Source organism: Schistocerca cancellata, chromosome 8 (assembly GCF_023864275.1).
Source record: "Schistocerca cancellata isolate TAMUIC-IGC-003103 chromosome 8, iqSchCanc2.1, whole genome shotgun sequence".
Lineage (NCBI taxonomy): Eukaryota > Metazoa > Arthropoda > Insecta > Orthoptera > Acrididae > Schistocerca > Schistocerca cancellata.
This window is the reverse complement of record NC_064633.1, coordinates 612,641,100-612,654,936: the sequence shown is the minus strand read 5'-3', so window position 1 is coordinate 612,654,936 and position 13,837 is coordinate 612,641,100. Positions and strand designations below refer to the sequence as shown.

At 38.2% G+C, this 13,837-nt stretch overlaps 1 protein-coding gene across 1 annotated transcript in view; it reads left to right on the top strand.

The window, feature by feature from the left end:
- The window catches only part of LOC126095776 (nuclear cap-binding protein subunit 1), a 208,634-nt gene that overhangs the window by 37,015 nt on the left and 157,782 nt on the right, over nucleotides 1–13,837 (top strand). Inside the window, exons 3-6 of the mRNA XM_049910582.1 lie at nucleotides 2,208–2,393; nucleotides 4,665–4,844; nucleotides 6,607–6,798; nucleotides 11,276–11,491. Coding sequence (XP_049766539.1) covers nucleotides 2,208–2,393; nucleotides 4,665–4,844; nucleotides 6,607–6,798; nucleotides 11,276–11,491 — 774 coding nt within the window. The remainder of the gene's footprint in view (nucleotides 1–2,207; nucleotides 2,394–4,664; nucleotides 4,845–6,606; nucleotides 6,799–11,275; nucleotides 11,492–13,837) is intronic.

Sequence of the window (13,837 nt, the reverse complement as noted above, 5' to 3'; positions counted from 1 at the left end):
GACAAGGGACAGTGACAGTTAAGAGAGACAGAAAGAGATAATGACAATGAGATGTGCTGAATGAGTGAGTGAGAATGGGTAATTTGGAGTAGATGGGCATGAGAGATTTGCAATGATGGACTGGTGAGTGTGAGTAAGTTTCAGCTAGGGCAGTTTGTGGGAGCGAGAAATAAGTTGCATGTTATAAAGAGCGTGGATATGCTCGCATGCCAATGTTTTTGGGAAATTTTTAAAAGTGCTGGGAAAGGTGGAATGAGACAGCTGGTGCTCTACTTTTCAGTCAGAATCTGTTAATAAAGAGGAACATATTCAGCATTTTTGTTCTCCGATAGGAGCATTTTTCCAAAGGTAAAATAAAATATTTTACAAATTCATTGTAATATTAATTTACCACAAAACATTGTTATATGCTGTAGTATAATTTCAGTTTCCCTTACAGATGGAAAAACAAATAAATTACTAAGTGAACCCATCTCTGAACAAGCAACATAAAATTGCCCATCAGAGAAATATGATGATCTCAATTCCATTCCACCGTACTTAAGAGACCTTCTCTTGCAATTTATAGATGATTGAGAACACAAGTGAGAAGATTTCAATCTCTTGAAATTAAAAGGGAAACCTCCTAGAGTGAATAAAATACTATTTTGCTCCTTCCTTATCCTGTTAAGTTACATTTAAATTGGACCTCATCAACCAAGCCACCATCTCCCCACTTCCCACCCTTATACCAAAGTGTTCTAGGAGCATCTAACAAGTGGTTCTTTTCCAACGTTAAATGACATGTGTATAAAGTTCAGTTGAAAATTCTCCTCATATTTCACATTTATGGTTTACTAGTCATTCCACACCTACCACTAAGGATCATTTCCTATCAGGGTTGTCATCAATCAATGTTACTGAGACTCTCCAGTTAGTGTAGCAACTTAAAAAACACATATTTGACACTAATATCAATCATATTTGATTATCTTTGTATGGCACCACCTTCACATCACCTATCCAACTCCTAGTGAAGCTAAGGGTGTCTTACTCCAAAAGTATTTTTTTCCTAGGTAGTAAGCCATATAAATGCATTTGGTTGAAATTTCCTTTTGCTTACATGTCACTGTTGCTCCAGCCACTGTTTGTGTGTACCAACAACCAAGTAATAGATGTACCAAGTTTAGTTGAAATTATTCCAATCATTCAAACATAAAAACTGAATACCTTTCACAGCCATCCAGAATTACATTTTTCCTGTTTCTGTTAAATAATTTAATGTGAGTACCAGGATGGTTCCTTTGAAAAAACCCACAGCCAGTTTCTTTCCCCTTGGTTCCCCAACCCAAGTTTGTGCTCCATCTCTAATGACCTCATAGTCTGCAAGGCATAAAACCCAAAATGTTTCTCACATCTTTCCTTCCTCTTTTAATCTTTAGGACTTGTGTTGGAAAATGGGTAATAAATAGATTTTAAATGAAAGAAAACAAACCATTAAGTTTGATACCAGAAGGTGAGGATGCTGAGGGGAAGGGATTAATGAAAGATAAAATCCTGTGTGGATAATTTAGACTCTTCCTCCAAACACCAGCACTGCAGAACTTGGTGAGAATTTGCTCTACAAAATATAATTGCCACCCAGCTGAATCCTGTCATCTCTCTCATTATACACCCCCGCCCCCCTCCCTTTCTGCCATAATTTTTGCTTTTCATCTCTCACTTATGTTTTATGGCTGCTTTCTGTTGACCAGTATCACATTTTTGTCTTTCTTTATTTGTTAACTACCACTTGCAGCTTCAAAAATTTTCAAGTCTCATGTATTGTTACCTTTGCATTGTAGATTTATCTCTTGACTTGTCATACCATGTTTCCTCAACCTGGTGGTCTGAATAGCTTTTGTTCAGTTCTTGAATAGATTCATTTCCTCCAGCTTGCAGTTTTCTTTTGCCAGGAAAAGAAACCCATGATTTCAGAAGTTCCAGCATCTTCCATTGTAGTAGTTTTTTCTTATTATTGTTTGATATTGTAGTTATTACCATAATTTCCATATTAGTGGACTTCCTGTTATTGCTCAGATATCTTCAAAGCCTAATTTCACATGATCTTGTAATGTTGTTATGGTTTTGTAGAGGGGGGGGGGAGACATTGTTCTTCGGAATTTTATGTGCGTGATTTGAGCAAATGTTCATAGTTTGTGTTAATGGTAACTGCAATTAATTTACAGAGCACCTCATCGCTGGAGAGTAATTTGGAAGGACTTGCAAGTGTACTGGAGGCAGATTTAGCAACTTTTCGCACCAAGATACTTCGTATACTTACAGATTGTGCTATCAAGATGCCTGAGAAATGTACAATCTACACTACATTGGTGGGATTGCTCAATGCAAAGAATTATAATTTTGGTGGTGAGGTGAGGTTTTTATTTTTATGACTTTTAACCTAATAAAGTTAAATATTCAACACTTGAAACTCTGGTTATGGTATGATAGTTCCACACCATCAAAATCTCGGTTGTGGCTACAAATGACCTGTAGCATAACATGAGGTCAAAGTTAGATTATAAAGTGACAGCTTGCTGGCGAGTTGGTGAAATAAATGTTATGGTAACAGATTGATCTGTTACGTAGCTTGATGACCGTGTTTACCTAATATAACACTTTCAGAATAAATAACTAAACCTCAAGAAAAATTTAGAAAAGCTGTATCAATAGTAGCCAAATCTCCAGTGATTTTATTGAGACTTGACTTGTTAAAAAATTGGTCGGCCGCTGTGGCCGAGTGGTTCTGGGCGCTTCAGTCCAGAACCACGCTGCTGCTATGGTTGCAGGTTCAAATCCTGCCTCGGGCATGGATGTGTGTGATGTCCTTAGGTTAGTTAGGTTTAAGTAGTTCTAAGTCTGGGGGATTGATGACCTCAGATGTTAAGTTCCATAGTACTTAGAGCCATTTGAACCATTTGTTGATAAATTGCTAAAAAAAGTTGTGCTTCAGTTTGCAGAATTTATTTTTCTTTCTCAGTACTTTCTTTACCATAGGAAACCACTGCTTGCAGCCACTTGTATAACAATTGTATAGGTAAACCTTAGTTTTCAGTGCAGTTCCATAGATTATGCCTTGTCCGGAAGCATAAGTGGGACAGTGAAGATTGTGTTCACTGTTCATTCTGTCAAGATGCCGTGAAGTGTCATTTCAAGCTTTGTCACTTTACACTAAGTATTTCTAAATGAGGCAGAAATATGGAGAATACATAAGCATACAGAGTGAAAGGTAAATATTTTTTAAAATTAAATACTGCAGAAGATACTTGGACCAATTTATAAGAGAGGAGAAGGCACTGAATATGGAACGGGAGGCTCAGGGAGATATGTAAAGATTCAGATGTTGTTGTGGAAGCCTAGACAAGGAAACTGAGATGGGCTGGCCACATCTGTAGAAGAGAAGTGTCAGAGAAGAAACCCAGACCAAAAATTAGATGAAGAGACCAGATGGCTGGGGATCTTCAGATACTTTTAACTAGGGAAGGACACAATGCTACAGATGAGGCTATTTACAAGGTCAGAAAGCGACCGTGGTTTGTGGGGCCAAAAGAAAATGAGTAAGTAACAAAGTAAGAGTAAGGGTTGTTGCGATAGAAATTTGGCTGCCAAATTGGTATACACCGTAGTGGCTGAATTGGAACATTTCAGCCACTATTGTGAGATACAAAATGGTGAAAATTTGCCTTATAATGCTCCCTCACCAGCTGAGGCCACTACCTGCAAATTATGGTTTTGTAGGCACCCCAAGAAGATTGCAATAGAATTGTGAACTGCCTTTCTGGAGGTATCTGGAAGCATTGTGTACACCCAGACAGTACACAACCATTTCGAAATGATCGAGTTGTCCTCTAAGCTTCTGTTATAAACAGCAGTACTAACCCCACGGCATCATGATGCGTGAAGATGACGACATAGATCGATGATATAAATTTCTCTTCAACACTGACTGCAGGATTTGTCTGATGCCTGACGATCTTGATAGAAGGTTTGCGGTGATGGCTTGATATCAATGAGTGTCTCAATTAAGTAGACCCATCAGATCAAAAGGGAGGTGTCTCGGCCATGTTTTGTTCTCTTATCACATATCTTGCTGTAATTTGAGGGCTGTGCAGTATAAGGACAAGGGCCTCCAAACTATTGTCTAACCCTGCAGGTAACAAAGGAATGACATGTTAAGCTACAGGAGAATTACATAACTGCAGTGGAAAGTTAACTGAAATGGTAAAGAAGAAAGCACACCAGAAGTAGACAGCTGGTGTTCACGTGTTCTATTCTAAACGAAAACTTTAGAAAAGGAAATTCAGTGTTAGTTCACTGGACATCTGCGTGATGTTAGTGATAAGGACGTAGTTTCTGAAAATAGTGTGCTTGACATCACTGACTGTAGAGGAACTTTTATGAACAGTAAACTGTCATTGACTATATAAAGATTTTTATTGTGCCAATATTGTTAAATAATTCTGTGAGTAATTAATGTACTTAACAATTATTTGTAAATTGCTCATCACAGTGAAATTATATTAGAAAACTGTGTTCAATCACAATGTCACTTTATTTAAATGGTATATATCATAGACATTACATGGAACATATATGGTAATATGTGTTATGTCAGACTTACATACTGTACTTTCTATCCTCAGTTTGTAGATTACATGGTACGCAACCTGAAGGATTCACTGAAAAGTTGTCGGTGGGATGCGGCACGGTATTCATTACGCTTCTTAGCAGACCTTGTGAATTGCCATGTAATTTCTGCAGGATCTTTAATGCAGCTACTTGACAACATGGTTGATGCCGCTAAGGAAGATGGTGTTCCACAGGTAAATTCTGTACTGTGTTAGTTTTATAAAATTCAGTTATTTATCCTGGTTATGGTTTAATTTTGGACATAAGTTTTTCAGCACAAGAGAGACTTCTTTAAGGTTTATTGACTGTATTGTAGAACAACTTGCATACTAGAAGTTGAGTCCGAAAGAATCGTGCACTTGGTACAAACGTATGTTGAGGTTCTGGAGTTACTGATTTCTTCATTGCAGGCATGGGAATAGTAAGAAAACGAAATACAAAATTCCTACAGTTTTGAGACAATACCTTTAGCTTCAGAACAAAGCCACACATCAGAGGAATGGTTATTTGCTTCTGTACGAGTATGTGTGTTTTGGAACTTCATAATTTTTTGTTCTACCCTGTGCCTTTTTCAGTAACTCTACACATGATGATGAATATACAATATACAATTTTCAGCTTATGTTCAACCTACAGGAGCTTCTTATTGTGTTTTTAAAATTTTTTGCAATATTATGATGCATGTTACCTGGCCTTAAAAAAAATCCTGTCTACAAATCTTAATTTTTTCTGTTGTAGATTTAAAGAATAACAATAATGGAAATTCATGGGTGGAACAATATGTAAAACAAGGGGAAGATAATTGCTCACCTATAGGAGACTGATGTGTGGAGCATAGATATACTTAACAGAAAGCAGCATTCATACTAGCTTTCAGTCCCTTGCTCCTTTTTCTAATAAAAGTACATACATTGATGCACACTGACACCCAAAAACACATTCTAGTGTCCATGACCAGCTCCATGGGAGTGCGTGTTGCGGTGTGTGTGTGGTTGTGTGTGTGAATGTGTGTACTTTGACTAGAAACAGAGCAAGAGCTCAAAAGCTGGTCTAAATCCTGTTTTCTGTAATGTGTTTCTATGCTCCAATAGGCAGGTGGTTTCTTTTCCCTTATTTTATATTTAAAAGTATTACATTTGCATTCTGCATAAATTTTGTTGTGATTGTTCACCTGAAGCTGCTCATTGTTCAATAATATAAGAAAAAAAACACCTCGATTAAGCAATCATGGTGCTGTTCAGTGTTTAATAATATGTAAAAAAGACCTTGAAGCAATTGTAAAAAAAATACCTGCACACTGTGATGATAGCGCACAGAGAATTAGGTCACACACACAGAAGTATTAGTGGAAAAAAAAAGAGCAAGAAAGGAGAAAAAAAGGTGAGCATCCGAAGAATGGGTACCCAACGCATTTTAATGACACATTTGTTGTAATACTGTATGTTTGCAGATCACATTACATAGGAAGACTACCACCCAAATAATACTTTCTCCATGTAATTTGCTGGTGTGATGCTGTCAGCAGAAGTTTTACTAGGAAACCCTTACACATCCTCCATACAGTCCTGATCATTCCCCATCCGATTTTCATATTTTTACAGCGCTGAACAAAGACAATCGTGGCCATTGATTTGCTTCGGACATTATGGTTCCATAGATAACCACAAAAAAATTTCCGTGAAGGCATTGATCTTCTTGTCTCACAGTGGGATAAATGTATTAACAGTTATGGTAATCACTTTTGAAATGATAAACATTATACTTACTTTTTTCTGTTTCATTTTCATTTGACTGCCCTTTATATATTTATAGCAGTATACCACTACACCTGTGTATGTAACATCATAATGGGTTGTTAAAGTATCCATAAAGCTGTCTGAAATATTTACTGCATTGATTATTTAATTTTTGAAAAGTTTTGTGACTTCAATTCTACTCCTTTCTCTTTGTCTGCAGGTGAGGAAGGACTGGTATGTGTTTGCTGTATTGTCCACACTGCCGTGGGTTGGACGGGAGTTATATGAAAAGAAAGAACAGTCACTAGAACATCTTCTAATTTCCATTGAAGTATTTCTTGGAAAGAGAAGCAAAAAGCATCATGGTGCCCTTAGAGTGTGGGCTCTTGATCACCCTCATCCACAAGAGGAGGTAAGTACTCGTAGATTTCAACTGAAACCAGTTTCTATATAGATGCTAGATCCATTCCAAACAACTTTCCTGACAGTTAAACAAGTTGGTGACAGAGTTGTGAGTCTATTTTCCTTATGATTAGGGACCGGAAAAATTCGCTTGTTGTGATAAATGCGAAATAGATGCAAATTCTGCCTCAAAATGCAGAAACACAAAATTACTAAACAGAAGTCATTTCATAGTGAATTGTATCCAGATTAACTATTTTATCACAAATAGTTTGATATTTTCTGCATATAAATATTAAAAGTGTAACCAATTTTCAGTCACTGGTATTGTAAGCCATCTGGCAAAGCCCAATGTGTAAAGATAATGTCCATTAAGAATCGGTCTTCAAGATAAAAAGTGTTCGAACCCAAAATCATCAATGCACTCAATGCTCTAGTGCCATGCCAATTGTGGGTGGATGAATGGTCCATTTAAGGTACACGCTGCGTAATGCAATGTAGTACTCAGCCTTGGGACCTCACATTTTATAACAAAGAAAAGCATATGTTAGTTTGTTAGCTAAAGCTCAAAAGATGATATAATGCGGGCACTTTTAACATGGTGAATTTTTTGAAGTGTGGTTGCATTGATTACTGCTAGAGGTCCGGCGTGAATACTCGGCGAACCACAACAAGCAATTGCATGGTAACTGTCCCTGAAAGCTTTGTGTTGTGCATTGATTGTTGTTTTCTTATTCTGAAATAAGCAAAGCGACTAATCCTGGTCCATAACAGATTTAAATTACAACCCTTACAACACCAGAAGAGATCAGTGATCCCTGTGAAAATATGCCAGTTGTGCTGTAGGCTGCAGCCCTGCAAAACGAAGGTGAGGCTTGGTCAAGCTCACTAGCCCTCTCCCCTTTGACTGAAGTTTGCTTATGCTTGCAGCCATCTGCCACTGTAGCCTCTGCAGTAAAGTGATTGGAAAACAAAATCTGTAGCAATAAGGGTTTCTCGGGCTTCCAGCCGCATCAAGTGGTTTAAAATCCACGAGCTTTTGGCTGAGTACTCCTCGGCCATTGTCAAGTGGTGACTGTCTTCTGGTTGCTGCTGCCATCCTTATATAGCCGCGCTTCCTTCAAATGGTGCCGGAGTGGGTACCAGTGATGTCACGGAAGGCAGCGCAGCTATATAAGGACGGCAGCAGCAACCAGAAAACAGTCACCACTTGACAATGGCCGAGGAGTACTCGGCCAAAAGCTCGTGGAGTTTAAACCACTTGATGTGGCTGGAAATCCGAGAAACCTTTATTAGTACATATCGATGTGAAACTACGCACTCCTATAAAATCTGTAATGTTTTTCAACTGCATTGAAGTAGTTTCTATAGTATTAAAATAGAGTTACTGTACATTTGGTTCTACTTTAACACTAACTGCCTTGTCAGTTGTATCTGTAGCATTATCAAGCATGAATTGCATGGCTATTAATGCTCACGTAAGGTCAAAATTAGTTGTGTGGATTGAATTGGGTGAGAAAAGACAAATAATGTCCAAAAACACCATAAATTGGAGACATATTCAGTTCACCAGTGGGAAAATGCTGCTGCTTTTCAACAGAACAATCCTTTTTGAAAGCTCAAATACAGCCAAATGAAGAAAACAAGGACCATTTTGGAAGAAAAAGGTGTTGACAATTTTACAAAAGCAAATATTTCAGTCACAAAGTTCCCAGGTATCACTTTTTTTAACGATAAATTTCAGAGAGCTAAGGCTTTGTTTGCCTTCACTCATACAGCATGTCAACCTTTTAAATTTGTGCATTTGGTCATATAAAAAATTATGAAAAGGAAGGTTGCAACTCACCATATAGTGGGGATGCTCAGTCCCAGATAGCCCCAACATAAAGACTCTCACAAATAAAGCTTTTGGCCAGTAAGACCTTCACCCAAAATAGATGAGACACACACATACACACACGCCCGTGCAACTCACACACATGACTGCAGTCTCAGGCAAGTGAGATCACACTGAAGTGAGACAGATAAAAGTGTCCCAATCTCTCTTAGCTCTTACTAATGGTATCTACGAGGGATATACAGTCGACGAAATAGAATTTTCTCATTATCTACCCTGAACAACAATTCTCTAAATTTACCAAATATAGTTTTTCAACAATGATTTCACAAATGTTTGAGAAAGAGTAATGGATCTGACCAGAATGCTGCCAGGATTGGTGAGCAACAAAAAGCTGTTCCAGGTTTAGAGAGGGAAGTGCCCCATTTTGTAGTACAACTTTAGAAAAACACACTGTGGCAGAGAAATTAATTGATGAATGAATGGGGAAGATTAGAAAGAAAAATCAGGTCACTCAACTCATGTGTAATGAGAATGAGGGTAGATGAAAGTAAAGTGTGTGGTGACAAAGAGAGAATAGGAGGTTAAAGATGGTACACCGGTAAGGACTGTGCCAGCTTCAGTCCAGAGATGAGAAGGGTAGAGTGAGGAGTAATTATAGATGCTGTAGATGTGACTACAACTAAACTTGGTGGTTCAAGGCACGCTGCTTCAGGATGACTGCATAATACCTTTTGCCACAGTGACTACCAGTTTTGGGCTGGCTCACTCATTGTCAAACCACCCACCATGCTATCAACCCTAACTAGCTATACTTCATGGTTCCAAAAGACACAAATAGCTTTTTACAAGAAAGTCAAACTATAAGCAATAAATACTCTCACTGATAAGGCAGCTTATGTGTCTACTTTTATACCTGAGAGACATAACTGATCAAGTATCCACTTACCCATTACCCAGTTGCTGAACATGCTCTACAGCGTAGCTCCAGGGACCTCAGTGCCTGTCTTTATCATGCAGACCACTTGGATTCTGTCACTCAGCACTAATTCCTTTGAACTCTGCAGATGGGATACAATACATTCCAACACACCCCTGAACTTAACCTGCATTAACACAGTTCATAATAATAAATGGAAAGTCATCAAGTAAAACAGAAGTAATATCCAGCATTCCCCAAGGAAGTGTTATAGATCCTCTATTGTTCCTGATCTGTATTAACGATATAGCAGACAATCTTAGTAGCCGCCTTAGACTGTTTGCAGATGATGCTGTCATTTACCATCTTGTAAAGTCATCAGATGAGCAAAATGAATTGCAAAATGATTTAGATAAGATATCTGTATGATGCAAAAAGTGGCAATTGATCCTGAATAAAGAAAAGTGTGAGGTTATTCACATGAGTGCTTAAAGAAATCCACTAAATTTCGATTACACGATAAGTCACACAAATCTGAAGGCTGTAAATTCAACTAAATACTTAGGGATTACAATTACAAATAACATAAATTGGAACAATCACATAGATAATGTTGTGGGTAGAGGAAACCAAAGAATGCGAGTCATTGGCAGAACACTTAGAAGGTGCAACAGGACTACTAAAGAGACCGCTTACACCACGCTTGTCCGCCCTACTCTGGAGTATTGCTGTGCGATGTGAGATATGCATCAGGTGGGACTGACGGATGACATCAAAAAAGTACAAAGAAGGGTGGCTTGTTTTGTCTCATCACAAAATAGAGGAGATAGTGCCACAGACATGATATGTGAATTGGAGTGCCATTCATTAAAACAAAGGCGTTTTTCATTGCGATGGGATCTTCTCATCAAATTTCAATCACCAGTTTTCTCCTCCAATTGTGAAAACATTTCGTTGGCACCCACCTACATAGGGAGAAATGATCATCACGATAAAATAAGAGAAATCAGGGCTTGCACAGAAAAATTTAAGTGCTTGTTTTTTCTTCACTCTGTTCGAGAGTGGAATGGTAGAGAGACAGCTTGAAGGTGGTTCATTGAACCCTCTGCCAGGCACTTTATTGTGAATAGCAGAGTAATCATGTAGATCCTATCTTCCCCCCTTTCTTTTCATTATTCCTTTTTTCTCCATTTCATTTCCCTCCCTCCCTTCTTGATACTTTTTTTTTCTCTGCTGCCCTATTCCTTAGTTCTTAAATGACTATCACTTCTCTTTCCCCTAACCTGTCTTAATTTCTCACTCTGCCTTTATCTTAACTGGATTGGAACTGCCACGTACTCTCTGTGATACGTGCTGCTGCATCTTTACTCTGTCCCTCATTCCTCCCTGTGGAGTTCCAAAAAGTAGATAATGTTGTCACAATTCCACTCTGTTGTTTTCGGATAAGTAAATAGTGTTGGCACTAGCTAATATGCTTTAAGAAATTTGCATGAGAATAATGCCAGTGGCATAGTTGTGACAAGTGAAAGCAGATGTGTTGTTTATTTATGCCTGAAATCGTGAATGTTGTCAGCTGCACTCGCATAGAAGAAAAGGTATTCAGTTGGAGTAGAAATGAACAAATATTATTAAGTAGATGTACATATTGTGTTATGTGCCATGGTGAACATTACATTTCTCTTTGAAAGTGCTGTTGATATATTTTGTTCATGAACAACTTTCGTTTTGCAGTACTTGGATTGCCTGTGGGCCCAGATTCGGAAGCTTCGACAAGATAACTGGGCAGAAAAACACATTCCACGTCCTTACTTGGCGTTTGACAGCACACTTTCCGAAGCACTTCAGCACAACTTACCAACAATCCTACCTCCTCCACATCATGACAGCTATGTGTACCCAATGCCACATGCTGTTTTTAGAATGTTTGACTACACAGATTGCCCAGAGGTATGTTTCAGACTTTGGTTATATTATTGTTTACTCTTGTATGTGTGACGTGTGACCTCAGCAGTTTGGTCCCAGAAGACCTTACCTCTTGCATGTGTGCCTCATTGTGATTTATTCAAGAATTATGCTAAAACTTCTGCAATTTGTATCAATTTATTGTATCATTTAATTAATTTTTCACAAACAAAGATATACAGTACAGTAGTAATAGACGTGTGGTGCCTTAAACTTGTAATTATAAATAAAACTTCTGAACATGTACCACATGTGGTACAGTAATATTTTCATTATTTATTTATTGTTATCATTTTCGTATTTACTGATTGAGAACAGTTCACAGTAAATTTGCAGCTGATCTTAGTCACAATAAAATTTGAAGATTCCACCATCAGTTTCAATCCACATAAGAAGCCCCCCCCCCCACCACCAAAAAAAAAAAAAAAAAAAAAAAAAAAAAAATGGAATAACATTGCCTTGGCTGGAGCTTATGTAGTATGCATTTCTGACACTAGGCATGTATAGTGCAACTCATTGCCAGTTCAGTGCTGCCTCTGTTGTTGACCTGACTTGTGTTCATCTGCCGTGATTGTTTGATAGTGCTGTTTTGTTCATGTTTTGCTTTCTGTGAAGACACATTTAAGAGAACAATGTGCAGCTGTGAAATTTTGTTTTCTACTCAGTAGAAATGCTGCTGAGACTGTTTTAATGTCAGAAACAGCTTATCAAGATGACACTATGGGAAAAACTCAAGTGTACAAGTGGCTTGCTCAGTTTAAAAATAGCGACATGTTATGTAATGACAAACCTCATTCTGGATGTCCATCAATTGCCCAAATCAATGAAAATATTGAAAAATTTCGAGGGCATGTGCTCACAGACTGTTGACAGACAATTGATGAACCGTTAGAGATTAGTAGGTTCTCTTGGAGCTCGGTTGAGTGAAAAAAGACCTGATTTGTGGCAGACAGGAGACTGGTTCTTTGCCATAACAACACACCTGCCCACACAGCCAACTCTGTTAGTCAGCTGTTGGCCAAAAATGACATGGTTCCACCACCCGCTGCAGCTTTCTTCACCTGATCTGGCTCTGTGTGACTTGATTCAGGGAAATCTGTAATTTCAACTGGGAAAAACTGGAAAAATTTTGATGAGACAACGTTGCTCCCCTGCTAACTAACCACCTTCACAGATGATAAGAGTGGATTTTGTATCTTGATTTTAACAGCCAAATTAGTGATTGTTTTTCATAATGATTGCACTTTTACTGTAGAACATGATGCAGCTTTGATGGCAGTAATTGTGCAGCAAGTCCTTAGCAGCGGTGCAGAAAGAATAATGTGAATTATTGTTGTTTCAGTAGATAAAACAGGATTAAAGAATGTTTTAGTACTTTTTATTATTTTACTCGTGGGTATAGTTTTCAGTGACTGTAGTATACAGTTTTCAGAATAAAACAGATTCATCAGGGGCAAATATATTGTTATTATGCTTTACCAGTTTCAAAAAATTAATTTGTCACCTTCAGAAGACTACAAAATTAGGGATATTATAAAATTTTAGACCTTGGCTATACATTTATGTGAAGTATATTTCAGAAACTTACTTAGTACTGGTTTAGCAGATGTCAGTATCTTTTTCATAGAAGCATAACGCCATAGTATATCCAGAAATGTACAAATTGTATGTGATTATTGTAAACACAAATTGACAATTTACAATAACTGAATCACATCTATGTATCTGTTGTGATGGCAGCAAGGAGCATATCTAAAACACATACAAGAATTATAACAAAAGTATAAAAAGAAATTAGTTATTTATAATATATAATGGCATCCCTCCATCCTTGAGGGATGATGGTGTAACATGCTTGGTTCAGAGTCTGCAGCATCTGCTGTGGCTAAAAAGTCCCACTCAAGAGTGGCAGTCCCTATTGCAGTTTGGACATGTGAAATTTGAGGGACTTCGAACAGAAGCCGCTCTTTCTCTTCGCTTTGTCCTCTTCCTGATTTGTTCCTGTGTGCTTTCGTCCTCTGAGAGCTTGACACCATTGGGCACAGTTACTCGTCACTTGACACAGTCATCTGCAATGCTCTCCCAGCGACTTGGATTGATTCTGGTCTTGGTCAGGTCTCTCTTGCAGACATCCTTGAAACGAAGATCCGATTGTCCCACTGGCCTCACACCCTCCTGAAGTTCTCCATACAGCGCTTGTTTCGGTATCTGTTCAGGATCCATGCGTCTGATGTGTCCCAACCATCTTAGACGTCGATGACTCAGGAGTGCAAAGATGCTGGTTGTGTTTGCACGATGAAAGACTTCGGTGTTGGGTACTCTGTCTCTCCA